This window comes from Sus scrofa, chromosome 4, assembly GCF_054392235.1.
Source record: "Sus scrofa isolate SSC_HxYL_T2T_F1_AM1 chromosome 4, Sscrofa_HxYL_maternal_Yorkshire_Landrace_v2.0, whole genome shotgun sequence".
In the NCBI taxonomy this organism is placed as follows: domain Eukaryota; kingdom Metazoa; phylum Chordata; class Mammalia; order Artiodactyla; family Suidae; genus Sus; species Sus scrofa.
This window is the reverse complement of record NC_139386.1, coordinates 108,816,478-108,844,231: the sequence shown is the minus strand read 5'-3', so window position 1 is coordinate 108,844,231 and position 27,754 is coordinate 108,816,478. Positions and strand designations below refer to the sequence as shown.

General features: G+C 43.6%; 1 protein-coding gene across 6 annotated transcripts in view; it reads left to right on the top strand.

The window, feature by feature from the left end:
* TTF2 (transcription termination factor 2) overlaps window positions 1-27,754 on the top strand; it is a 44,041-nt gene that overhangs the window by 7,851 nt on the left and 8,436 nt on the right. For 2 of the 6 annotated variants that reach the window (XM_085023447.1, XM_085023449.1), the window contains exons 4-17: window positions 5,628-6,555; window positions 6,867-6,981; window positions 7,716-7,898; window positions 11,018-11,145; window positions 12,550-12,631; window positions 14,275-14,394; window positions 16,979-17,129; window positions 19,214-19,319; window positions 21,470-21,651; window positions 22,372-22,525; window positions 22,770-22,861; window positions 23,978-24,060; window positions 24,969-25,102; window positions 26,324-26,494. In XM_085023447.1, coding sequence (XP_084879573.1) covers window positions 5,628-6,555; window positions 6,867-6,981; window positions 7,716-7,898; window positions 11,018-11,145; window positions 12,550-12,631; window positions 14,275-14,394; window positions 16,979-17,129; window positions 19,214-19,319; window positions 21,470-21,651; window positions 22,372-22,525; window positions 22,770-22,861; window positions 23,978-24,060; window positions 24,969-25,102; window positions 26,324-26,494 — 2,629 coding nt within the window. Of the gene's footprint in view, window positions 1-4,052; window positions 4,120-5,553; window positions 6,556-6,866; window positions 6,982-7,715; window positions 7,899-11,017; window positions 11,146-12,549; window positions 12,632-14,274; window positions 15,285-16,978; window positions 17,130-19,213; window positions 21,192-21,326; window positions 21,652-22,371; window positions 22,526-22,769; window positions 22,862-23,977; window positions 24,061-24,968; window positions 25,103-25,541; window positions 26,495-27,754 lie in introns of those variants that run through there. The other 4 variants (XM_085023448.1, XM_001929357.8, XR_014844367.1 and 1 more) reach the window with 4 other exon arrangements.

Here is a 27,754-nt window from a genome sequence, read left to right as displayed (position 1 = left end):
CCAACCCAGTGACGATGATGTAGGCTTGTGACAAGGAGGCATTTGGGTGTGAGCCAGACCCATGCAGAGGGACCTGAGGCCCCAGTAACTCATGAAGAACCCCCTTCAATGAAGCCAGCGCTTTCACGAGGTGCTGTAGCGTATCATGCCCTGTGCTGGACAATAGAAGTCATCCTTGAATGGAGAGGATATTAGCCTTTTCTAATGTGTGAAGCAATGACTTTGCCCAGCTTGCTGTCTGTCTTATCATTTTTATCCACAGTATTTTTTTTTTTTTTTGCTATGTGCACAGTTAGTACTTTTATGTAGTCAAATTACTAAATCCTTCATCTCTCAGCTGCAGGGTTGTGTCATTCCCTTTTCACTTTAGGGTTGCAAAAATATTCGGCCCTCTTTTCCTATAGTTTCATTTTTTTACATTTCCATTTTTGTTCCATCCTGAAGCTTTGGGTGAAAGAACGAGGTGGAAATCCAGCTTTCTGTTTCTCCATTGGTGCATGTAAAGAAGTGCACTTATGTTCCTAAGGGCCCTGTGACACAATTGGGATAAGAGTTAGACACACGGAGAGTGGCGAAGAGTTTGATGTGCAAGTTCAGGTGCTAAATGGGAGGTGATTAAATGCCAGCTGCTTCTGTGACTGTGCGACCTGTGCTAAGAGATAAAGGCTGATGAAGCTTTCTGAGAAAGTAGAGGAATTGACTTGAATTTGGTCTCGAATGACCTTTAGCTGATTTCATCATTATTGTTAATAATTTGTATCCTAGAAAATAATTGAATCCACTGTAGAAATTATGTTCTTTTCTCATAGAGGAATTTGCTTCCTCTTTGAGGATATATTTCCACTGCTTTCTCTGTTGATTTACAGTGTAATAAACATAACAAGCTTTTTATCCTAAAGGCCGAGAAGCCCATCCAGGTTGATTTTAACAGGAATGTAGGTAGGGGCATTTTTAGCACTGTGCCTGCCGCATAGCTGATGCTTAGTGTGTGTTGTTTTCGTCCCTCTTTCTCCAAATCTTGCCCTTCTCCTGATAGTCCATGAATCTCTTAATAAACTATTTATGATCCCCGGCCTAGCACTGTGGGTTAAAGGATCTGGTGTTGCCGTGGCTGCAAAATAGGTCATTCAGATCTGATCCCTGGCCTGGAGACTCCATATACTTTGGGATGGCCAAAAAAGAAAAAAAAAATAGATTAACTGTCTATAAACTGTACTTTCAGTAATGATTTCAAGGACTTTATATACTTTAAAGCTGCAATTCGTTCTTATTTTCGTAAGTAGTGGTATTCCCTAGAAGGAGCTAGTACTTTGAATTTTTATTTTCTAGTACTTTGAATTTTTATTTTCTGGTACTTTGAATTTTTATGCATTCAAGCCATTTCAGAAATTTTCAGAACTCTACGTTCAATATAGTATCCTACTGCAGTAAGAAAAGTTAAAGAGACCAATAAATGTTTTTAGAAATTGTGAGCTTCGGAGTCCCCCCTTGTGGCCCAGCAAGTTAAAGACCTGATGTCTCTGTGAGTATGCAGGTTCAATTCCTGGCCTGTCTTGAGGGTTAAGGATCCGGCATTGCCCTAGGCTGTGGTGTAGGTCCCATGTGTTGTTTGGAGCTGGTGTTGCCATGGCTGTGGCATAGGCCACAGCTGCTGCTCTGATTCAACCCTTGGCTTGAGAATGCCCATATGCTGCAGGTATGGCTGTAAAAGAGAAAAGAAAAAAATTGTGAGCGTGAATGGGAAAATGATGAGCTTGTATAAGAGGGGCTGGTCTTGTTTTCCTTCTAACTTGACTTTTATCGAAGTTATCTTTTGGGGGCTGGTTATCTTTGCTTCTGTGTCCAAGTAAAGTGATGGTATTGAGGGGCCAAGACCTGCTCAGGATTTGTTTTGAGTTAGGACTCAGACTGTTAGGATTCGTATTGTATGTCCCAGAACTAACTTAAGACATTAGAACAAAAACAAGAAACGAGATGGAGAGAAAGCAGAAGGAAGGAATTAATCAGGTAAAATTGACTTTAATGAGTTAGTAAGCAGCAAAAGGAGACTCGATGAATAAAATCTGGAAGCTAAGGGATGAAGAAAAATAAAGAGGGCTCTAATACACAATATGAGATATAGAGGGTTGCCCCTTCTGTATTTGGATATATTGAAACACATGTAAAATGACATATACAGAAGGTTATTCATTGTGATAAATTGCTTTTAATGTGGAAGGATTGGAAACAACCAAACTCTCCATCAAGAGGGGTCTGATTAGTGGATAAACAATGAGATCCTGTTGTATAGCACAGGAACTATATCTGGTCACTTGTGACATGACATGATGGAGAATAATGTGAGAAAAGAATGTGTATATTTATATGTGTGACTAGATCACTTTGCTGTACAGCAGAAATTGACAGAACATTGTAAATCAACTATACTAGAAAAAGTAAAAATCTTTAAAAAAAGAGGGGTCTGATTAAATAAATAATGGAACATCCTTATAGTGGAAAACTGCAACTGTGTAAAAAACTGTGCAGCCATAAAAATATATGTATATCCATAAGGAAATTCTTTCTGTCTTTGTTTTTATGGAAAAATCTCCAAGACATTTTTAAGTTAAAGAAAAAATCAAGCAAGGTATTTAGTAGTATGTATACTATGCTACCCATTTGAGTAGAAAAGAAAAAATAAGAAAGTATATTGTTTTGATAGGCATTAAAAACATCTCTGATAAGGCAAACGTAAAACTAATGGAAATGGTTACTTGGGAGATATGTGAACTGAACAGATAGGAGAGGGCGTTTTTCACTGCCATTTTATGCTTTTTGATTGCGTATATTTCCTATTTAAACAAGTAAATAAAATATGTATTTTGAAAGCTCTTATTTAACTGAGTAAAAGTTTTTGAGGAGTCATTTAGGGTAAGAGAAAAATGAGTTGGTTCTGTTTAATTCAGCAGTGCTTAACTATTTGGTACAAGAGTCAAGGCATAGTTAGGAATGAAGAGATCGTATGTACTTATCACCTTCTAGTTGCTGAAAATATAGTGGGGCAGACAAGTGTAATACAACTCAATACAACAAAAATACAGAAGCAGTGCAATGAATACACAGGGCAGGAAATTGTGGGAAAATTTTGCAAAGGATTTATGTCTTGAACTGGGTGTAGAGGGACCTGTGGGACTTTGACAGCTGGTGATGGGGGAGCTGGTGGGCGAATAGGGATAAGGAGGATATCTTTGGATGGAGGGTAGTACACCTGCAAAGTCTGGTAGGATGGAGAGTACCTGGCTTGGTTTGGGAATGGAACAGTGTAGCCATTTCAGCATAGCTGGAGTGTAGGGGGTGCTGTGTGAGCAAGGACTGCCTGGCACTAGGATGTAAGTCTAAAAAAAATAGATGATTGAGAATATATATACAAAAGTAGATAGGATGGAATAATACAGCACATGAGCTTCGGTCACCAACTCATACATATACCCTACCTACTCCAACTCCCAATTCCTGCCAGATTTTAAAAAGATCCTAGATAATGTCATTCCTTCTGTAAATATTTCAATATGTAGCTCTAAAAGATACGGACTTTTTTTTTTTTTAACCACTTAGAGTATGGATTTCCAGTAGATTCTTAAATGTTATAAACAGTTTATTTCTTGGTTGTTTTTGTTCATTTGTTTACACAAGATCCAAATAAGGTCCACAAATTGCAGTTAATTGATAGGTTTATTAATTCTCTTAAGTAAGTCCCCTAATTTTTTTCTCCTCTGATTTGCTTGTTGAAGGAATCAAGTAGTTTGTCTTAGAGCATTTCCTGTTGTTGAGAGTTTGCAGATTACATCCGTGTGGTCTAGTTTTATGCTTCCTCTGTTGTTTGTGTGTCCTGTAAATTGGTCGGTCATTGGAAACCAGGAGTTTGACCAGATTTGGGTTAGTTTTTGTTTGGTTTTGGCTTGTTTGTTTTTGTTGGTTTACTTCATAGGAGATGTTATGGATGAAAAACAAATTTATCTCTTGCTTTAGTGGATTTTCACAACCTTGATTATTTGTGTTTTTCGCTTCATCAGGCTGTTGTTCCGATGTACTAGAAGTAAGGCAGAGGGGAAGCGGTGGTGTGGAAATATCCCATGGCAGGTAGGAATTATTCATCTCTTTTCAAACCTGATGGTGTTGAGACTATTTAATCCATCTATTTCAGGCATCACCTGAGAGGACCTTGAAGTCCAATATAAACTGGTTGGTCTTCATTATACTGTCTCTGAAAGACAGTTCTGTCAGCAGGGTAGACCCTGTTGGGACTTTTAATGTCAAAGGACTTTTAATTTCAAAGGATTCCAGTTATAGTCAAGAGTTAATTATTTGCCTCCCTTTTTTACTTAAATATTTTTCAAGTTCTTAAATATAGTCAGTATTCTCCTATTTTAGGGGAAAACTTAGATTTACTTGACTAACTTCAATATCTTTTTTATAGACTGATACCTCCTTGATGTTGGTATAAATTCAGTGTAAGTCATAAGCTTCTAGAATGTGAGAACTAGGAGCGACCCCACTGATATCCAGTACATGAGGAACTAGACAGAGGGAGGTCATGAAACTTGGTTGGGTAGAGGCATGCTTTGAACTGAAGATTCTAGATTCCCACTGTGAAACCTTCCTAAAGCCCAAATCAAAGCAAGCATAGGATATTGATTAGGTTTTTTTATTTTTAATTTTTTCCTTTTTTCGGGGGGGGGCCACATCCGCGGCATATGGAAGTTCCCAGGCTAGGGGTCAGATGGAGCTACAGTTACCAGCCTACACCACAGCAATGCAGGATCCAACCCGTGTCTGAGACCTATACTACAGCTCTCAGCAATGCCAGATCCTTAACCCACTGAGCGAGGCCAGGGATCGAACCCGCAACTTCACGGTTCCTAGTCGGATTTGTTTCCGCTGTGCCACGACGGGACCTCCGAAAAGTTCATCTTGAAAGAATAATTTTTTATGGAAAGTATACATCATGGCCGTTGCTATTATTAAAACGCCATGATTTGGTCACTACTTTTCCTTGAGGCCTGGAAAAGCAGTAATTATGGACAGAGAAGGAACCAAGCATCGAAAGTGCTGTTAAGAAACCAGTGTTTTGTGGACTTCCCATTGTGACTCAGCAGGATCAGAATCTGACTAGTATCCATGAGGATGCAGGTTCATTCTCTGGCCTCACTCAGTGGGTTAGAGGATCTGGCATTGCCGCAAGCTGTGGCATAGGTTGCAGATACAGCTCAGATCCGGTGTTGCTGTGGTTGTGGCATAGGCCTGCAGCTGCAGCTCCAATTCTACATCTAGTCTGGGAACTTTCATATGCCGCAGGTACAGCCCTAAAAAGAAAAGGAAAACAAAACAAAACAAAAAAAGAGCAACCAATATTTTGTGAACTTGGCACAGAGTCTTTTCTAGAGGGAGAAGTAATCCCAGAAACATTCAGAAACATTAGACTGTTTTTACGGTGCTTCCTTTTCCTCTGAAAAAAGGCATTCTAGATGTGAAGGTTGCATTATTATATTTTAAGATTACTTTCTTTGTCTTTAGGATCCTAATTCCAAAGGATATTCTGTAACCAGTAAGTCTCAGCATGCATCTGAGCCCCCTCATTATCCTTTCAGCCAGCAGAGAAACCCATTCAAGGTACTTGACAAGAATCAAGAACCTTCCCTCTGGAAACAGTTCATCAAGGGTGAAGATGAAGAAAAGACAGCCCATAAGAAGCAAAAGGAAAAGGGACATCCACTCCTGGATCAAGACAATGTGCAGAAGCCTGAATCTAAGTGCTGGATGGAGAAGGATCTCTCATCTGGCCTGGTGGTAAAGGAAAAACCATCTGCAGTTCAAGAGAAGCAGCGAGGGGAGAAGACAGAGTTTCAGTGTGACACAAAGGAGCTTGAAGGGATGCACCAAAGAAAGGTGTTTGAGATGAAATCCAGACAGGTCCACAAGGATGAGCTGAGAGAACCACCCGTGTCTCAGGAGACAGCAAATGGTGACAGTTATATCCGGAAGGAATCAGAACCTCCGAGGAAAGAGGAAACTAAGCCTTTGCCTCGAACTGTTCCCAGTCAACACCCAATAAACCAGCCCCAGAAAGGAGGCCACCTCAGCCAGGAGCACCCCCAGAGCTGGGAGGTGAGAGAAACAAAGACAAAGGATGACCCGAGCTGCTCGCAGACCCTCCAGAAGAGGCTGCTCCAGGGCCATTCTCACGCACAGTCGGAGACCCGTGATGTGTCTGCTCTGAAGGAACCAGCCGCTCAGCCTGCACCGCCGGCCACCCGGCATCCCCGGGGAGAGAGGGAAGATGTTGACACAAGCAGTGGTGACAGTGAGGAAGACGACGTTGTTTTTGTTTCCTCCGAGCCAGGGAGCCCCTTACTCTTTGACCTGACTCCAGACTCACAGAAGAAGGAGAACCTTAAATTCCCTGGCCAAAGTGAGCAAAGAAAGATTTCTCCTGCCTCCGGTGTTTGCAAAAAAGGAGAACCTTTAGACCCAGCAGCCCAACGCGTGCACCTCACAGCACAACTGAAACAAAAGAAGGTAACTCCTGACCTGTGTTTTTATTATAAGGTTGGAACATTGTTTGTTGCCGACAGATAAGGGACTCCACAAACAAGTTAAATATATTAATGTGAGAAAGGTTTTATAGGTGGGCGAGGAGTTTCTACTTTTTGCCATGTTTATATTTTCAGGATTGGTAAGTCAGCTGGCTTTAGAGAAGAGTTCTAGTTTTCACACATATGGTTAAAAGATGATGAGTTCAGAGTTTTGGCATTTTAGGCTATTTTAATCTGAAACTATGATTTCTAACAATGAGAGGAGCGACCTATGTTATAGCACCTGTTTTTCAGAGCACTCTGGCATCGGTGAACCTCCAGGCCCTTCCAGACAAGGGTCAGAAGTTGTTCAAGCAAATTCAGGAGCTGGAGGAAGCTCTCGGGGCCCTCGCCCTCTACCCAGAGCAAGGTAAATAAAAGGAATCCTGGGTTGGCCTCAACTTCACGAGACATTCTAGAAGCCATTTGAATAAAGAGCATGTGGACTCATTCCCCTGTCCATTCTGTTATCTGTTTCTGTGCTTTCTCTTAAGTTACACCTGTGATTTAGAAAAATTCCCTCCTATTTTCTATGCACTCAAGTCTTTTCCCTATTGTTTAGGAAATAATTGAAGGGAGTTCCCATCATGGCTCAGTGGAAACAAATCTGACTGGTATTCATGAGGACGCAGGTTCCAGCTCTGGCCTCACTCAGTGGGTTAAGGATCTGGCATTGCCATGAGCTGTGGTGTAGGTTGCAGACATGGCTCAGATCTGGCCTTGCTGTGGCATAGGCCGGCAGCTACAGCTCCAATTTTTGACCTCCAGCCTAGGAACTTCCATATGCTGCAGGTGCAGCCCTAAAAAGACAAAAAAGACCAAAAAAAAAGAAAATTTTTTTTAAGGAGCTCTCTGATGGCTCGGTGGGTTAAGGACCTGGTGTTGTCATTGCTGTGGCTTGGGTCACTGCTGTGGCGTGGGTTTGATTCCTGGCCTGGAACTTCTGCATGCTATGGGCACGGCAAAAAAAACGGTTTAAACGCTGTGGTGTCTAGACAGCCTCCCCCAGCTCGTGGCAATCCCATCTTCTCTCGACCTCACTTCCCACATAGAATTCTTCATTCGTTTGAACTTTGATGTGTTTCTCCCTTGTTTTCTGAGCAGATGTGAATGAGAAGAGGAACACCCAAGTACCACAACAGCGGAATGCCACCAAAACAAGCTCTGACCCGCCCCACTTGGTGCCTCCCAGACCCCTGCAGGGCCAGGATCTGCAGCCTCTGGCTTCTCTGGGACTGAAGGCTGCCCGCCAGGAGATTGCTGGAGGGTCCGGCCAGTGCCGTGGAGGTGAGGACCAAGGGCCCGGGCCTGGTGGGAAAAGCTTTACCTTCGAGTTCAATGCTGCCTCGTAGCTGTGTTTCTGCCCATGAGAAGGGAGCAGCCATTCTGAGTTGCTGGTATGAGCACGTGCGGCTCAGTCAGGTTTTTCCTCCGTGTAATTTAGACGAGACTGTCTGCCCCGTTCACTGACCTTGTTCACGGTCCTTGATCAGTCAGCCTGGTGACTGGCACATGGGAGTCGTCCAGTAAATGTTTGTGAATGAAAACTTGAACTCACATCATGATGAAGGAAGCGGACCAGCAGATGCATTTGCATTCCTTCTGCCTGTGCTGCGGCAGAGCAGAGGAGTCCGTGACCGTGACCAGTAGACCCACAGAGAGTAGTAACGCCTTGTTTATTTTTTTATTTAATCGAAGTATGGTTGATTTACCATGTGGTATTAATTTCTGCTATATAGCAAAATGACTCAGTTTTATATATATATATATATGTATGTATATATGTGTGTGTATATATATATATGTTCCTTTTTTAAATATTCTTTTCCATTGTGGTTCATCATAGGACAGTGACTATAGTTCTCTGTGCTATACAGCAGGACCTTGTTGTTTTATCCCTTCCATGTGTAACAAAAATATCTGCTAACCCCAGCCTCCCACTCCATCTCTCTCACAACCCTCTCCCCCTTGGCAACCACAAGTCTGTTCTCCTTGTCTGCAGTCTGTTTCTATTTTTTAGATAGGTTCATTTGCATTATATTTTACATTCCACATATAAGTGATATATGTATTTGTCTTTCTCTCTCCGACTCACTGCACTTAGTATGATACCTCTAGGTCTATCCAAGTTACTGCAAATGGCATTGTTTTGTTCTTTTTTATGGCTGAGTAGTATTCCGTTGCATGTATGCATATGCCATTTTCTATATCCATTCATCTGTGGATGGATATTTAGGTAGTTACCATGTCTTGGCTATTGGGAGTAGTGCTGCTGTGAATATAGGGGTGTATATATCCTTTCGAATTATAGTTTTGTCCAAATATATGCTCAGAAGTGGGATGGCTGGATTATATGGTAGCTCTATATTTAGTTTTCTGAGGAACTTCCATACTGTTTTCCATCCTGATCTCTGCAGAAAACAATAAATTCAGAAGTCACTGCAGAATAAAGATTCCAGGTAGAGCCTCAAATACATAATATGATTGGCTGGTTTGCTGAGCAGGAGACAGGCGCTCAGGTGGGCTGGCAGCAATGAGAAAAGCTAAAGCCAGTTTTCTCGCAACTGAGAAATGCTTGCGGTGTAGAAAGGGAAAAGGAGGGAAGAAAGGAAACAGAAGCAGGGGAGTGGAGAAGATTGAAGAGCAGTGTTTAGGAAGAGGGTGAGGGAGGGAGACCTTCACTGAGAGGGTGAAGGCAAAGGCCCCTCTCAAGTGCACAGAGAAACCTACTTACGTATATAAAACGGATAAAAAACAAGGGCCTACTGTCTAGCACAGGGAACTATGCTTGATATCTTGTAATAACCTATAAGGGGAACAGAATCTGAAAAAGAATATGTATATATATGTCTAAGAATATGTCTGTATGTATGTGTATGTATGACTGAATCACTTTGGTGTAACTTTAGCACAATAGCAGAGTTCCCGTTGTGGCGCAGTGGTTAACAAATCTGACTAAGAACCATGAGGTTGCGGGTTCGATCCCTGGCCTTGCTCAGTGGGTTAAGGATCCAGCGTTACCATGAGCTGTGGTGTAGGTCGCAGACGTGGCTCAGATCCCATGTTGCTGTGGCTCTGGCATAGGCTGGTGGCTACAGCTCCGATTCGACCCCTAGCCTGGGAACCTCCATATGCTGCGGGAGCAGCCCTAGAAATGGCAAAAAGACAAAAAAAAAAAAAAAAACCCCAAAACCCCCAAAACAACAACAACAACAACAACAACAACAACAACAACAACAAAACTAACACAACATTGTAAGTTAACTATACTTCCATTAGTATAACAAGTAAAAAAAGCACTTGGTCCCGTGGCACAGCACAGCTGAGCCGCAGACTGTTCAAAGAACATCACCGTGTGACAGCATCCTTCTGTAATCACCATGGTGATAGAATCACCTAGGGAAATTAAATTATGGTAGATTATTAAGGTAAGAAGGTATGTCATGTTTTGGAACAAATTCCATTAAAATGGCTCTTCATTTAAAAACGTTTTAACATGGAAGTGGTTAATTTTTGTCTAGAAACTGCTTATTTGGATACTTCATCTCTACACTTAGAACCTGCTAAGGTGCCTGTATTTATTAACGAACCTCAGTAGGCGTGATGTGAGTAGAATGAGTGAGCTCCAGCACTGATGTATTTATCCCCAGTGCAGGGGAGGCAGCTCAGGGCGTGCCCGTTAGGGGGTGTCTCTCCCTGGCTGCCTGAACTTCAGCAGACTTCCTCTAGCTTGGCCTCTTCTATTGCTGGCTTTTGTTCTTTGCATCTGGCCCCAGGAATCTTTTCTTTCTTTTTTTTTTTTTTTTTTTTTTTTGTCTTTTTGCTATTTCTTGGGCTGCTCCCACGGCATGTGGAGGTTCCCAGGCTAGGGGTCGAATCGGAGCTGTAGCCGCCGGCCTACACCAAAGCCACAGCAACTCGGGATCCGAGCCGCGTCTGCGACCTGCACCACAGCTCATGGTAACGCCGGATCCTTAACCCACTGAGCAAGGGCAGGGATCGAATCCGCAACCTCAGGGTTCCTAGTCAGATTCGTTAACCACTGCGCCACGATGGGAACTCCAAGGAATCTTTTCTTCTCAAAAATCTGATGGCATCACCTTCTTCTCTCCTACCTCTTCAAAGCTGGGAAAAAAAAAAAATTCTGGGTTATCTTATTTTTTCATTATGCATTCTATTATTTTGTCCTTTATCAGAACACTTGTTCATGTGATTCCACAAACAAAACAAAATAAAATAGACAAACAGAGAATGGGGATAAGGGAGGCTGTGAGTGTCTAGGAGACTCGGGTGGCAAGAGTTTTTAGTTTACACAGATCCATTATCCGGCAAATAAGGAATTGCCTCTTTGCAGCTCTGGCCAGGACATAATGCTGGCTACACCTGTAACCCTGATTTCTGTGCAGGCCCTACAAGCCAAGATCGGCTTCACTCAGTGTGGAAAGTGACAAGTGAAGCCATTGACGAGCTGCACCGATCACTCGAGTCACGTCCTGACGAGACAGCTGTGGCAGAGGATCCAGCTGGGTTGAAGGTGAGCCGGGAAGGCCCCAGGCACAGTGTCCTAGGACAGTGTCCCAGCACCCACGACGAGGAGGGGCAGCCACTATGAAAGTGCCCACCCGAGTACCACTCTGACATAGTTTTTCTACAGATAACACTTGAATGGCTTCCCCTGAAGTATTTTCTTTTTTTTCTGTTTAGCAGTGAGAAGAAAAAAGACACTTTTTTTTCCTTGAGGTTGTAAAGTTATGTCTGTCTTATAGCAGTAACAGATCCATTTGTTATGTCTTGATTGGTGCCACAAGGATACAAAGGAATTGTTGCTCTTTTTTGGTTGTTGTTGTTTTGCCACACCTGTGGCATACAGAAGTTCCTGGGCCAGGAACCGAACCCATGCCACGACTGTAACCAGAGCCACAACAGTAAAACACCAGATCTTCAACCCACTGAGCCATGAGGGAACTCTAGGAATTGCTGCTCTTAATGAACTAGTTGGGGGTGAAAGTGCATGTACAACGTAAGACAATTAGACAGTGACCTGAAGACAGACAATGTGCATTGTCATATTCTCTGGATTGTAGGCAAAGTACAGAGAGATTCGAAATAAAGGAAAAGTTACTCTAGGTCCGCAGTTATTTGTGGTTTAAAGAAACTGCAGGCCTAGAGATGGGATAGAAACCAAATATTCCAGTTAGAGGGAGTGGTGGTCAGAGGGAAGATACAGCGATTGTATTGAATAAGTGATGATCAGGTGACCTCAGCCTGAGCTGGGAGCGGCAGGTGACATTCCTGAGCGGGAGGAGTCCCTCCTTGTAGAGTCTGGCTTTGGCGAAGGAACTTAGATTGGAACAACTCAAGGGATGTTATGGAATCACTATAGAGTTTTGAGCAGGGGTGTTTTGGGAATGTTATTTAGGTCACAGAGCACAAGATACACTGGGGGAAGGAGAGACTAGAAGAGAGGACCCCAGTTAAAGGGCTACTGAAATTTATGTCTAGCAGTGTAGGCTGGGGCATTGTCCACAGCGAGGAGAGACACATTTAAGAGATAATGAGAAAAAGGCGGCAGAGTGGCTGGTGAGAGTAGGGACCAGTCAGAGGTCTTGACCACAAGCAGTAGAAACTGCTGATGAAGCAGACAAAGCAGGGCTCTCACTTGAGAGTGAGAGAGGCGGCTCTTGGTAGCCAAGCTGGGCAGTCGGCATAAATGACAGGACACTTATGTCCTCAACCAGGACATGCGGTTGAGGGTGGAATTCAGAACTTCAAGGTGAAACAGCAGCTTATCTGACAAGTAGCATAACAGGAGGATCACTTAAAGAAAATAAAAGTGTCTCTGTATCCAGGCTTCAGCATATGGAGTCTCTGTATCCAGGCTTCAGCATAGCCCCTCATCAGGAATTTATCCTTGACTTCCGGTTTTTACCTTTGTCAGGTCCCTTTGCTGCTGCACCAGAAGCAGGCATTAGCCTGGTTGCTGTGGCGGGAAAGTCAGAAGCCACCAGGAGGAATTCTGGGTGAGTCTGACATTAGGATAAGAGCCAACACATGCATTGCTTTGTTCCGTCCCCTCAACAACTCTGTGGGTAGATTTATTTTTTCCCCCAACTTTTTCAAATTAAAGTATAGTTGAAATGGGTAGATACTCTAACTGGCCATTTGACAGATGGAACTTCACCGAATCTCTGGGAGGTGTGGCCAGGATGGAGGGCAAACTTCTTGGAGCAATGGCCAAAGCCAAGTTACCAATGGAGTGTCACCTGGGAGCCGTTATGGCTGCTTTGCGCCATCTAGCGGTAGAGGGAAGTACTGTCACCCCAAAGTCAGACACTTCTGTCTCCACCCCTTCCTGCAGAAAGTATTTCACAGGGAGCCTCTTCATCTGAATCGAAGTCTAGTATGAATATAAGTGATCTCTAGATCCAAGTCATGCTTCTGGTGCCTTAGCTAAAGAGGAGGTTAGAAGCAGGTTTTCCAGGCTCCACACTGGGGACTCATCAAACTGAAATTTTCCAAGATGCTCAACTTCCAGAAAACATGACACATGTCCACCGTGGCTAGTAAGTTGCTGTGTCGTGTCCCCAAGACCAGCTGCACATTGGATGATTTGCTGTAATACACAGCATATAGTCGTGGCTATAATTTATTACAGTAAAATAAAATGAATAATAATTGAGTTATTTTAATTTGATGGAAATCAAAAATCAGCAAAGGAAAATGGCACGTGGGGCAAAGTCCAAGTTCCACTTCCAGAGGCCTTTCCGGGTGGAGCCACACAGTGTGTACCTAACTCTCCCAGCAGGGAGTTGTGACAACATGTGTACAATGTTGCCAAGCAGGGAAGCTTGTTAGAGAGTTGATGCCCAAGGCTTTTACTGGGGGGTTGGTCACACAGGCAGCTTCAGCCTGGCAGGAACTGAAGTTCCAGATTCCTAGAAGGAAGGCAGATATTCAGGGTAAACCATACTGTTGGAACAAGCAGTATAGGCATAGCGAGCCACTTGGGTCCGTTCTGAGAAGGGGGAACCGTCCTGAAATCCGAGTTCTTAGATGCCCGCCTTGTAAGCTGGCCTTTTGAAGGAGAGGGGTCAGCTGCTGCGCTAACTCTTCTCTGCACAGAGGCAGAGCCAGAATTTGCACCATAGCCCCTGCTGTGACATTTTACTTTGGCTCGCACAGTGATGATACCTAAAACATGCTCACTGATGCGTGAGTGAGGGGCATGGAAGTGGAAGAGTGTCTTGAGCTAACGCTCACTCTGGAAGTGCGGTGGTACAGGAGGTGGCAGGCTATATCTCCTGGGCCTTTTCTGCCTTTGTGGGGTAAAAAGTAAAAGGTCTAGAGAGCAGCATCAAACTGCAATGGGTATCAGTGAATGTGCAGATAAGTGATAGCATAAGATGGAGCCTCGAATAAGACCGGAATAATAAGTTTTAAATATCACAAAATTCATAATAAATATCTTGGACCTAGATCTCAAAAGAAACAGCAAGAAACAAAGTCTTCATTAGAGGCAAAGAACGGTGACCAGAATGGTGCCGACAGCAGAGGACACGGGCTGTTGTCTGTCCCTGGTTGCATCTCTTGAAGCTGAACAGATTCTTTGCCCTAAGTAATTACCTCTCCCTGTTTTTTTTTTTTTTTTTTTTTTATTTTCCAGCGGATGATATGGGATTAGGGAAAACCTTGACAATGATTGCACTCATCCTGACCCAGAAGAATCAAGAGAAAAACAAAGAAAAGGACAAAACCACGTCTTCGACTTGGCTTTCCAAAACTGGTATTGAAAAGTGCCTTGCAGATCTGTTGTTTCCTAAACCGTGAGAGCTGGTGGAGAGGAGTTTTTCAACTATGAAGGATGCCTTTGGTCATATTTAATTAATCTATTGGAAAACCAGTGTTAGACTCCTCTCCTCTGGTATCATGTCAATATGCTACCTAGAAGTCATCATTTTTTTCCTCTTTAATGTAAGCGTAGCCTAGCTTGACTTGTGTTTAGAAACAATTTTATGGAGAAAGCTAAGGCTCTAGAAAACTTACTTTAAGCCTATTGATTATTTTTGTTAATGTTGAGGATACAACTGCAGGGTAGATACAAATTGGTTAATGTATTATTTTTCAAAGAAAGATCTGTCACAAATTCAGATTTTAGCCATGACAGTGGACACTGTTGTCTGTGTTTTTGAAATCCCAGACATTTCCAGAGTCTAGACAATTTTTCTTATTTCAATCTGTTTTTATTTTATTTTTTTTTAAATGAAAAAATTTTTTGGCCACACCCACAGCATGAGGAAGTTCTGGGAGCAGGAATTGAACCTGTGCCGTAGCAGGGACCCCAGCCACAGCAGTGACAATGCCAGATGCTCCTTCACCCTCTGTTTTTAAAATGTAATCACTGTATAAATACCTTAAAGGTCCGCTTGCTATGTACACGGGTATGTTTCTCAGTTGGTTAGGAAGTTAAAAAAAAATCTGGAGTTCCCACCATGGTGTAGCAGAAACGAATCTGACTAGGAATCATGAGGTTGCAGGTTCAATCCCTGGCCTCGCTCAGTGGGTTGAGGATCCGGCGTTGCTATGAGCTGTGGTGTAGGTTGCACACACAGCTCGGATCTGGCGTTGTTATGGCTGTGGCATAGGCCGGTGGCTACAGCTCCAATTAGACTCCTAGCCTGGGAACCTCCATATGCCACAGGTGCGGCCCTGAAAAGACAAAAGACAAAAAAAAAAATCTGTGGCCATCTGCTCTCAGGGCTTCTAGTGGCCCTGTTGCAGCTGGCTCCTGTGTCCCCATGTGGAGTAGCAGGACCTGTGTGTGTGTGTGTGTGTGTGTGCGCGCGTGCACACGCGCGCGCGCGCGCACACACAGGATGGGGGGCAGCGATGCAAATACTCCATCAGGATCACTGACCAGTTCCAAAGTGATGATTGCTTGTCCCAGAGAGTTTTGTACTTAATCTTTAATGTGACTGTAACTAAGTTACACTTTTCAGAGAAAAGTAATAATCCTCCCCCAGCAATGAATCAACTCACAAGTTAGGAAATGATCCAGCTTTTACCTTCTGGCCACTGTGAAAGTGCATTGGTGTTTTTTCTTTTCTTTCTTTTTTTTTTTTTTTTTTAAGACCGAAGTCATTTATAGCTCACTTTCTTCTCTTCGGCCTCTCTCTCGGACACATTTATAGGGGAAAATAAAGACATAATTAAGGGATTTGAGTTAAAAGAACATTGCTTTCATTTCTTATTCTACTTCACGCATACCTCGTTTTATTGCATTTCACTTTATTGCACGTCACAGATACTTTTTTAACATATCGAGGGTTGGTGATAACCCTGTGTTGAGCGAGTTTATTGGTGCCATTTTTTTAAATAGCATTGGTAATTCTCACAGTACTTCACATCCTCCACCAGTGGAAAGATTATGACTTGCTGAAGGCTCAGGTGATGGTTAGCATTTTTTAGCAATGGAGTATTTTTACATTGAGGAATGTGCCTTTTTATTTCTATTTTTGTATTGAAGTATAGTTGATTTGCAATGTCATGTTAGTTTCAGGTGTCTAGCACAGTGATTCAGAGACATGTATATATGTCTGCACACATACGATCTTTTCCAGACTCTTTTCCCTTATAGGTTATTACAAAATAGTGAGTATGGTTCCCTGTGCTATAGAGTAGGTCCTTGTCGATTATCATGTACCTCGTTTTTTCAGACGTAATGCTATGGCGTTCTTGGAGTTTCATGGTGGCCTCGTGGTTAAGTGTCTGGCTTCGTCACTGCTGAGGCTCAGGTCGTTGCTGGGGTGCAGGGTCCATCCCTGGCCTGGGAACTTCCATGTGCTTCAGGCGCAGCCAAAAAAAATGCTGTTGCACACTAATAGACAATCATACAATGTAAACATAATTTTATATGCACTGGGAAGACTGAAAGTTCATGTGACTTGCTTTTTTGTGATGTTCACTTTATTGCCAGGGTCTAGAACCAAACCTGTGATATCTCCGAGGTGTAAATGATGTGTAGAAATAAGAACAGGGAGTTCCCGTGGTGGCTCAGGGGTTAACGAACCTGACTAGTACCCATGAGGATGCAGGTTTGATCCCTGGCCCCACTCAGTGGGTTAGGGATCCGGTGTTGCCGTGAGCTGTGGTGTAGGTCATAGACACAGCCCGGATCCTGCATCACTGTGGCTGTGGCGTAGGCTGGGAGCTAAAAAAAAAAGAAAGACTAAATAAATAAATAAGAACAGCAGTTGTTAAAAACATTGCGTGTTAAAAATAAACATCCATTGGGAAAGAGGTAATGCCTTTAAGAAGTTAAAGCTATTTAATAAGGATAACTAGGTGTTGATTTTTTTTTCCCTCTCAAGACGCCTCTGAGTTCACTTCCCATCGAACACTCATCATCTGTCCCGCTTCCTTGATCCATCACTGGAAAAATGAGGTGCAGAAACGTGTGTGCAACAACGAACTAAGAGTCTATCTCTATCATGGGCCAAACCGGGATCAAAATGCAAAAGTGTAAGTACAGCGATTTTGCAGTCAGTCGGAGTTGCTCGGCGTCTTCGTGTCAAGGGCCACAGAGACCTTACCTGCTGTCCCTGACATTGCATTTCATCAGGGCTGATGGTATTTGTGAAGACCAAAGGCATTTTCATCACCAAACAGCCTTCCCAGTGCTAAGAGGGGCCTCTTGAGAGAGAATGGTGTTCTGTTACTCTATCCTGTCGCTCTGCTCAACTGGCTGCCCTGTGGGTTAGCCTGAGATGCCTGAGTCATCAACCAGGTGAAAGGGGATGTGTCACAGCAATTTCATGATTGCTGAATTTCTGATTCCAAATTCACATTCTTTTCCTGTTGGTGTGAAATGGAACTAGCTCCATCTTACAGAGCCTCTTGATCGAATTTTAATGATTAGTTGATATAGACTGATTATACTTCTATGGCTGTATTTTTCATAGATGAACTAAAAGTTTTTAGATTCAAAAGTGTAGGATTCACTCTGAGTTCTTGAAGGAAGATGATCAGGAAGGAGGAAAGGAAATATTTCCTCAGATGGTGATTTGAGTCCTAGTCTTTGTCTTTTTTTTTTGGTTGGTTGGTTTTGTGTGTTTTGGCCACACCCATGGATTTTGAAAGTTCCTGGGGCCAGGGTTGACCTATGACCTGAGCCACTGCAGTGATGACACTGGATCCTTAACCTACTGAGCCACCAGGAAACTCCTGTCTTTTGGTTTTAAAGGACTGTTTTTTATTCTTACCTGTGATATGATGGTCTGGGTTGAATACTTGCTGCTCTAGTTAAGAACTAAGTTGTTTCTGCTTCTAAGTAAGTAGTCTCCCCACCTTCTGATACGGGATATTTTATCTCCTCAGGAACGGGGCAGTTGGCTCCGAGGGGTGAGTTGCCAAACGGGTGACCCTCCGTCTTAACCGCATACCAGTTCTCGTGACTGATGGTCATTTCAGCAGACGGAAGGCATCAGGGCGGCAGTGACCATCCTGCATGCCTTCTCCAGCATCGAGTGCTGGAGATTTTTATTCAGAAAGAATGCACCTTAGGAGATGTGCACTTGGATCCTCCAGGGTCTGGTGTTCAGACTGCTCTAGCTAATTGATTGGACCTGCTCTGAGTTATGCTTTCTTCTGTGATGCTGAGGCAACATGGAGACATCGCTGCCTCTCCAAATTAGACTATCATTTTTATCAAAAGTATACATCAAAGTTCTCTCCGGTGCACAGTGTTAAGCTTCCTTTGGAAAAAAGATTTGTGCTTTTCGTTGAGCATCTTTACATGTAAAGGGGGTAGGCGAGGTAAACTGAAAGTGTACAGCATGTGTTTTTATGCTCAGATGTCAAAGCTAGATGAATGGGTGTTTATGAATCCTTTACGGAATGATGAGGAGATTGATGTAAGATGAACTGTGCTCTTTAAAAAAATGATTCTTTTTTTTTTTTTTCTTTTTCTTTTTTGGCCGTTTTTATGGGGGTTCCTGGGCTAGGGGTCTAATTGGAGCTGTAGCCAATGGCCTATGCCATAGCCACACCAACGCCAGATCTGAGCTGCATCTGTGACCTACACCACAGCACATGGCAATGCCGGATCCTTAACCCATTGGCCAAGGCCAGGGATCGAACCTGCATCCTCATGGATGCTAGTCAGATTTGTTTCCATTGAGCCATGACAGAAACTCCAAGATGGACTGTGCTTTAAGGGTGGCTTACTTTCTTGGGATTTTAGCATCACCTATGTCAAATCAATACTAAATATTAACTCCCAACCCTACCTGACTTTCTGGTCTTGCCACATCACCTCAAGCTTAACGTGATCCCAGAAGTGATCCTTGCTGACTTGGATCGGAAGAGGGAGGCTGTTTTAGGGACAGCAGGTAGACTGTAAAAATGACCAGTGGTAAGAGATAAAGGAGTCAGGCGTGTAAAATTCACCTCTCTAGAGTCGTGTGTGTGAATTACGGACATGCGTGAATTCTGCTGTTTGTCTTCCAGGTGTAGGCATTTTTATGACGGAATCAACTCTGCCTCTCGTCGTGGGTCTTGGTGGGCTTTCTTTTTTTTACCATTTGGTTTCTGTTATATCTCTGCAGCCTCTCTATGTATGACATCGTGATCACTACCTACAGCCTTCTGGCCAAGGAGATTCCCACAAAGGAGCAGGAAGGAGCGGTCCCGGGCGCAGAGCTCAGCGTGCAGGTGAGGGGTGGGGGCTGCCAGGGCATTAGAGTGGGAACCACAGATGGTTTAACAGGAGTCTTTTCACAGCATCAGAGATGGCAAAGGTACCCTCCTGGAAGGTCATAAATGCCCGAACTGGTCTACCTGGGGAAACACAGAAGTCTTCCTTTTGTCCTTTGTCTTTCTTTTCCCCTGCACCTGTGGCACACAGACATCCCGGGGCCAGAGATTGAACCCATGCCACAGCAGCGACCAGAGTCACAGAGGTAACAACGTTGGGTCCTTAACTGCTAAGCCACCAGGGAACTCCTGTCTCTTTCTTTACTCTAGACAACCGCCTCAGTGATCCAGGTGGAGACTCGGTGGCTGTGTTTTTTAGAACTCATGGTCACTGCCTGGCCGCCGTGGTGATCATTCTCACAGAAGCGAGGAAAGCCTCCCTTGTTGCGGTTTTCCTTTGAGAAGCTCGGGGGCACACCCTCGGGATGTGTTTTATGTTTAGTCTTAGGACCAGTATTTTGATATCGAGCCATTATTCCTGCCTTCCTCCACCCCCACCCCCAAGGAAAAGGGGTTGCAAATAATAAGGCTACAGTGGGCCAGAGGCTAAATGATACTGGGGAAAAAAAAAAAAACCTGTCTGTTCGTTGCTGTGTCCAGGGTAGTCACAGATTTGAAGGCTTTGTGGCATAGTTATTATGGGCTTTTTTCCCCTGAAAGTACAGGGTTGTTCCAAGAATTACTCTTTGGAATATGCTTTTGTCCTTTGTACAGTGGGATAGTCGCAGACTTGGGGAGCTCCCTAGAACCCTTCTCCATCTCACGACCAGCGCTGCCTCTTTGAGGATGATTAACTTTGCAGGTTCCTTGATGGTTCCTCATAGGGCTCAGGCGAAAACCCTAATTCCTTTGAATGATATATTAGGCTTTTTATGGTCCTGCTCTACCTGAGTATCATCCCCTGCAGCCCAGCCCTCCCACTGCTCATTGGGCTCATGGGTACCATGGGCGGTGCGCTCCCCTCCACGCTCTCAGGCTGCTGTGTCTTTGTCCTCCCTCTGAATGGAGTGCTTTGCTTCCTTCATGGGTTAGATATGTTTCCTAGACATTGTGCTTACTTATGTCATGGTGCTCCATTAATTCTGCAAGTATCGAGTATCTCCCATGGGCCAGATGCTCTTCCAGGTTCAGCAGTGAACAACGCTGACTAGATGCCTACTGTCCTGGATGAAATTATTCAGTGGGACTTGCTGTGTATAAATGAGTGTCATTATCTTGATATTTGTTTTGTTTTTTCCTCCTCCTGCTAAATTGTGAGCTCCTTGAGGGGAGGAACTGTCCTTTGTGTCTGGCTTAGTATTTTACCTGGAAAAGTAGACTTTAGTAAATTTTCAGTGGATTTTTGTAAGTTTAGGAAACATAGTAACTATTTTTGATTGAGTGGATTTGTAGGCTCGACACCTAGTGTATTCCTGGCCTCTAGCCATTGCTCAAAAGTGGGTTGAAAGAATACAGCAAACTCAAATTAGGAAACATCATACCCTTAAGCATCTTATGCTCAAGGCTCGGGCCCTCAAGGGGCTTGTTTTTTTGTTGTTGTTTTCTTTTCTTTTTTCCTTTTGTAGCTGCTCCTGCGACTTAAGGAAATTTCTGGGCTAGGGATCCATTTGGAGCTGCAGCTGCAGGCCTATGCCACAGCCACAGCAATGCCGGATCCAAGCCGCATCTGTGACCGACAACACAGCTTACAACAATGCTGGATCCTTAACCCACTGAGCAAGGCCACAGATCAAACCTGCATTCTCATGGACAGCATGTCAGGTTCTTAACCTGCTTAGCCCCAAGGGGAACTCCAGTGGACGTGCTGTACCAGGAGAGTTCCCACTCTTGGTTTCTTTTTTTTTTTTTTTTTTTTTTCTTGTTTGTCTCATTTTCTTTTTTTCTTTTTTTTATTTTCCCACTGTACAGCAAGGGGGTCAGGTTATCCTTACATGTATACATTACAATTACATTTTTTTCCCCAAGTTTCTTAAGTTTAGTTCTTATTTCAGTTGTATGTCATCTGAGCCCTTGAACTTGAAGGTAAGAGTAGGTCTTCCACACTTCTTGTCATCTCCCCTTCTCTGCTTGAAGACATGCACATTCTCCCGTTCTCTTGTCTGGTCCAGGGTACTGCCTCACCATTGCTTCGAATCGTCTGGGCTCGAATCATCCTGGACGAAGCTCACACTGTTAAGAATCCCCGGGTGCAGACGTCCATGGCCGTGTGTAAGCTCCAGGCCCAAGCCCGTTGGGCTGTCACTGGAACCCCCATTCAAAACAACTTGCTGGACATGTATTCCCTGCTGAAGTGAGTAAACTCTTTGGGGGTTACATAAATGTGAACCCCGTCAGTGGCCCTTCATAATTATTTCATATCTCATGTTACGGCTCCGGTGTGTACCATATTATCTCGTGTAGCAGATGGCAAGCCCGGCCACCTTTAAAGGACAGAGAAATTAATATTTATGAGAAAAGAATCTGTTGATTGACTGGCTGATATAGGATTTTGATTACATCCAGCCTCTAGAGCTGGAAAAATAAAGGGCCGATTACATTAAAGGAAACAAAAGTCATATGTCTTCAATCTAGGGAGTCTTTTGGGCTGCTTCTGCTTTAAAACATATGGCTTGGGGTCAGGACTGCAATTTATTTGAAGCAAACAGAAAAAAATGCCAACTTTAAAATACTTGCTTTTATTCAGGTCAGCTCATAAGAGGGATATAGAATTTCTTTACTAGCCTTTGAAGTTGTAGGAATGAATTCTAGCAATTGGTTATATGTCCTCTTGTGACGATATAGACGTTGTAAATGGGAAAATTCACATTTTTATTAGGTGGTTTTATAATGCGGTTATTGACCACGATTCTTTTGCTCTGTCTAGCAGAGCTGGGCTCTGAAATTGACTTTTAAAAATGATCGGAGGACAGGCGCCATCTGATTTGCTTTTCGTCTCATGTCTGTCTCTGGACCACTCCTCCGTCCTCCCATGCTTCATTCCTGTTTTCGGTCCTCCTTCCTCAACAAAAAGGTTTCTCCGTTGTTCTCCATTTGATGAATTCAGTCTCTGGAAGAGTCAAGTTGACAATGGTTCAAAGAAAGGAGGAGAACGGTTAAATATTTTAACCAAGAGCCTTTTGCTGCGGAGAACCAAAGACCAGCTGGACTCCACCGGCAAACCCTTGGTAATCCCACTGACATGTGTTCCTGGGGGAGGCTGGGAAGGCGGATGACCAGCTGTCCACTTTGCTTCCGGAGCCTCCGAGGGTCCCTTTTCCCTGGGAGGAGGTCCTCAGGTTGCTGGCCTGCCCCTCGTGTCACAGCCATCCTGTTTTCAGGGAAGGGCGGGACCCTTGGGGAATTTACTCCATAATAGTCAGCAAATCCGTGTAACTTCAGCCCAGCTGCTTTTTTCTTTTATTCTTCCAGGTGGAGCTGCCCCAGCGTCAATTTCAGTTGCACCGTTTAAAGCTTTCCGAAGATGAAGAGACTGTTTACAATGTTCTTTTTGCAAGATCAAGGTGTGTGCTGTGAAGTAGCACCTTCTCACATTTGTTGTTTTATTCTTATTTTTTCTTAGGAGTGGGTCAAGGGTCAAGTTTCCTCAAACCACACTTATGGCATTATTGACAAGTTGCATATCTATGCCCTTTTATTAAAAATCTCTTTACCCCTTCCCCAGCTCATCTTTGTCTCATATACACATTAAACCTGTTCTCCATTGGCTTCCTTGCATCGAAGGCCTGGGATATGCACGCTGTACACAAGGGCTTTCTGGTCCTCATGGGGCTTTATTAGGAAAGTACATCCCTTTGATTTTTGACCTGTCATCCAGCCTCTCATTGGAAATTAAAAAAAAAAACAAAAAACAAAACACTGCTCAGCAGTCCTTCTTATTATCTGTTCTTTGCATTTTCTCTAAAACTTTTTTTTTTTTTTTTTTTTTTTTTTCCTTTTTAGGGCTGTATCTGCAGCATATGGAAGTTCCCAGGCTAGGGGTTGAGTCGGATTGCAGTTGCTGGCCTACACCAGAGCCACAGCAGCTGGAGATCCCAACCGCATCTTTGACCTACACTACAGCTCAGGGCAATGCCGGATCCTTAACCCACTGAGCAAGGCCAGGGATAGAACCCACCTCCTCAAGAATACTACTTGGGTTCTTAACCTTCTGGGCCACAGTGGGAACTCTTCTAAAACTTTTATTCGTCCTTGAATTTCAAATTTACACTCTCCTACTTGATACTTTTCCCTTCTAATGGGAATAAGTCTTTCCTCTTTGTATATGGAATATTTTAATACTAATTAAATATGAATATTTAACTATTAACCAATACCAATTACTAATACATTATTGTGTTACATATTCCTCAATATTAAATTGATATTAAGTACAATACTAATATCATATGAACATATTTGTTAATGTTTAGTAATCATTTAAAAATGATTTGGCTTGTAAAGTAATGATTTTTTATTGCCTTTGGCCTGTGCTTGCTATGAGCCTGCCTTCACTTAGCAAGTCCTCTGTTATAATTTTTCACGGTCCTCCTGCAAAAAGAGTTAAGAAGTGACCACTGTAAACCCTGTTAGGCGTGGCGACCATTTGATGTGTTTTTTTCTTTTTTGACCTGATACAGGTCAGATTTGCAGTCTTATCTAAAAAGATATGAAACTGGGGACAGATCATCTGCAAGAAGCCCTGATAATCCATTCAATAAAGGTAAGCAATGAAAACTCATAAATGCAGGGAACTAGTGAAAATGTTGGTTGTGACATGGTAAATTTACGGAAGTGGAGGCTCATGAATTCTTGATAACAGAGACTTGACCTTGGCTCAGACCTTAAACCAAAGTAAAATATATTGATCTGCAAGCACCAGGCCTAGTGATCGAAACTTCTTTTTTGTTATTTTTGAAATCTCTTTTATTAAAATACAAGTTGGTCTCTAAAGAAAACCAGTCCTTCATTTGGCTTAAGTGGTAGAGATGTGAGTTGGAACTGTATTATTGAGTCTCACTCAGATCAAAGAAGTTTAAAATCACCTCATTTAGTTCACAAATTTTCCCCATATATCTGTTTGTGTTATTTATTTATTTGTTTGTTTGTTTGTTTGTTTGGCTTCTTAGGGCTGCACCCGTGGCATATGGAGGTTCCCAGGTTAGGGGTCTAATCGGAGCTGTAGCCTCTGGCCTACACCAGAGCCACAGCAAGACGGGATCTGAGCTGCATCTGTGACCTACACACCACAGCTCAGGGCAACGCCGGATTCTTAACCCACTGAGTGAGGCCAGGGATGGAACCCACAACCTCATGGTTCCTAGTTAGATTCGTTTCAGCTTCACCACGATGGGAACTCTGTGTTTTTAAAAAATTCATTTTATTGACGTAGAGTTGATTTACAGTGTTGTGTTAATTTCTGCTGTTCTGAGAAGTGACTCAATTACACACACACACATATATTCTTTCTCATATTCTTTCCATTGTGGTCTATCACAGGATATTGGATATAGTTCCCTTTGCTATACAGCAGGATCTTGTTATTTATCCATCCTATAAACACTGATTTGCATCCCTGCATTTCTGTTTTAACCCTGTGCTTTTTCCTGTGTCTGTTTTCCATCTTGGAAGTGGCACAGGAGTTTGGGTCTGACGGGCCCAGACGCCCTGTGGCGGGAGACCTGCAGGGGTCCAGCACGGTCCACATACTGTCCCAGTTGCTGAGACTCCGCCAGTGCTGCTGTCACCTTTCTCTGCTGAAGTCGGTAAGCAAAGCCCCCCGTGTGGGACCCTGGAGGGCCTGCGGACAAGTCCCCTCCAGTCTCCCGCAACTGGGATCCAGTCTGCTGCATGAAGGAAAATGGGACTTGGGGGTGTTTTTTTTTATTTTGGCTGGGGCAGTAAGGAAGAGATGTTTATTTTACTTTATTTTATATTATCTGGAGATAATTCCCATGGTGTTGAGAAAAGTTTCTGTTATTTGCTTTGTTTTAAATAAGCTTTAGTTGGAGTTCCCGTCGTGGCACAGTGGAAATGAATCCGACTAGGAACCATGAGGTTGCAGGTTCGATCCCTGGCCTTGCTCAGTGGGCTGAGGATCCAGTGTTGCTGTGAGCTGTGGTGTAGGTCGCCACTGTGGCTCGGATCCCATGTTGCTGTGTCTCTGGTGTAGGCTGGCAGCTGTAGCTCTGATTGGACCCCTAGCCTGGGAACCTCCATGTGATGTGGGTGCGGCCCTAAAAAAAAAAAAAAAAAAAAAAAAAGGCAAATAAATAAATAAATAAAGCAGCTGTAATTTAGAACAGAAAATGGCATCTTGTTAAAAAGGAAATCATTTATGAATACTTTGGTATTTTAGGAGGTCATAAAGCTAATGTAGGTACTAGTATGAAATCTAGTTAGGAAAACACCAGTATTTATACAGTTGGAAAAGTTGCCTTTCCATTAGATAGAGGCACATTCACAATTAACAGGAATATGTTATTCCTTTTTGTTTTCTTGGCAGTTAGCATGTATTTTCTCCTTGGTTATCAAGGATGCTTATTTTCTCTCTCCTTTCTCCGGAACTTTTCCAAATATTCTACAATGAGCATATGTTATTTTTATGAACAGAAAAAAACTGCTCTTAGTATTTGAAAAATTTTTTTTTACTGAAATAATTTTTTATTGAAGTATGTTATTCTTTGGAGGAGCTATAGTAATGTATCTTTTTTTGGTAGTAAGTTCTGTCTTGAGTTAGTAATAGCTTAATTAACTATGCTGTTCCAGCTGGGGATAATAGAATGCTCTTAAACACTGTCTGGCCCGTCTCTTTAAAGTTCCATCGTTTGACGTACTTATAATCCAGGGTTTCTCTGAGAAGATACTGATGGTTAATCTCAAGACATTTTGCTGGGTGCTGTGTTAAATGGTCAGCACTTCATTGGCACATTGCATGGCTCGCTGCCTCAACTACCCTCCTCTGTCCCTGTTCTGACTCTGCCCAGGCCCTGGATCCGACAGAGCTGAAGAGCGAAGGCCTGGTCCTTTCTCTGGAAGAGCAGCTCAGTGCCTTGACCTTGTCCGAACTCCATAGCTCAGAGTCGTCTGCTTCTGTGTCCCTTAATGGCACCTGCTTCAAGGTGGAGCTTTTTGACAGCATGAGGCAAAGCACCAAGGTACGTTGGTCACCTCTATTCTGGTAGAAAGACTTGGATGCCTCACACCTTTCGCCATGTTTGGAAGCCCCACGTTTGTCCCAGCAAGGACAACCCTTGGATGGCAGAGCTGGAATGGTTAGATGTTCGCTGGTCAAACTCTCCCTTCAGTTTTAAATGCTAGTTTCATTTCAAAAATAAAACCAAAGTCTTATTAGCTAGTGGGCTTTCAGAGTGGCTGGACGTGAGAGCAGATTTCTGGCATGGCTTCCTGAGGAAGGAACCTGTCAGGTTGATGCAGGCGACAGAACCCTAGCGAGTGAGCAGTTTGTTTGGGGAAAACGACAGAGGCTTGAGCCCCAAAGCTGTAGAACGTTTGAGCGCCAGTTGCTTTGCTTTGCTGAGAGGCTTCCTCCTCGCCTTCTGTCTTCGTTCTTCCCTCTGTTCTGTTTCCCCTGAAGTGTTTGAAGGCTGAAGGGTTCTGTCCCTGGAAGGCTGAGGGTGTGTGACTCTGTCCCTACGTTGGTCTCCTGGGAACGTGTCCCTTGTGCTTCGCGCCCTAGGTGGCTGGCTTCTCTCTGCAGTTTTCTGAAGCTGCCTCAACCTCTCTTCAAAGGCTTTAAAAATCTGTACCTAAAAAGGACGTTACTGCCAAGGGAATGGCATTCACCTAAGAGTTACTTCTAACTGGGCTGTCAAAATGTTTACCTGGGTCTGCATCAGTAGGGATTGATAGGACCACACGAAGGGCACCATATGTGGTCCGGCTCCAGGCCCCAGCACCCTTAGTTTTAAAACTGTGTTCCTGGGTGAAACTGCATTCCTCCTCATCTGTGCTCCTAACATCGTGTCTGATATTTGGGTCATAGTTCACAAGGCTTCTTCACGTCAGCCCACTACTTGGAGTTCAAACCACTTAAGGTGGTTTCAGGTCGGGAGGGCAGTGTGTTCTTTGGTAGCGCAAACCTCAGCTCGTCCAGAATGTGTCTGGCGTTTGACCCCAGCACATAGGCCTTGAATCCACTCTCCCCGCTGCAGTTTTTGCAAAGGATGCATTGCCAGCTTTTTCATGTGGCAATCGGCATTTTCTACAACCCCGAGGTGCCAAGACACACTGGGCACTTCACGTACCCGCTTTTTCTGTCCCTGCTTCTGCAGAGGGTACAGTCGTGGGGCTGTCTTCCTGTCCAGGCATCAGTGTGTTTGTTCAGTTAGGAACGCTGCCTGGTCGCGGGGGGACGCTGCAGGTTACCACCAATGCCACATCGGCCTGGCACAGGA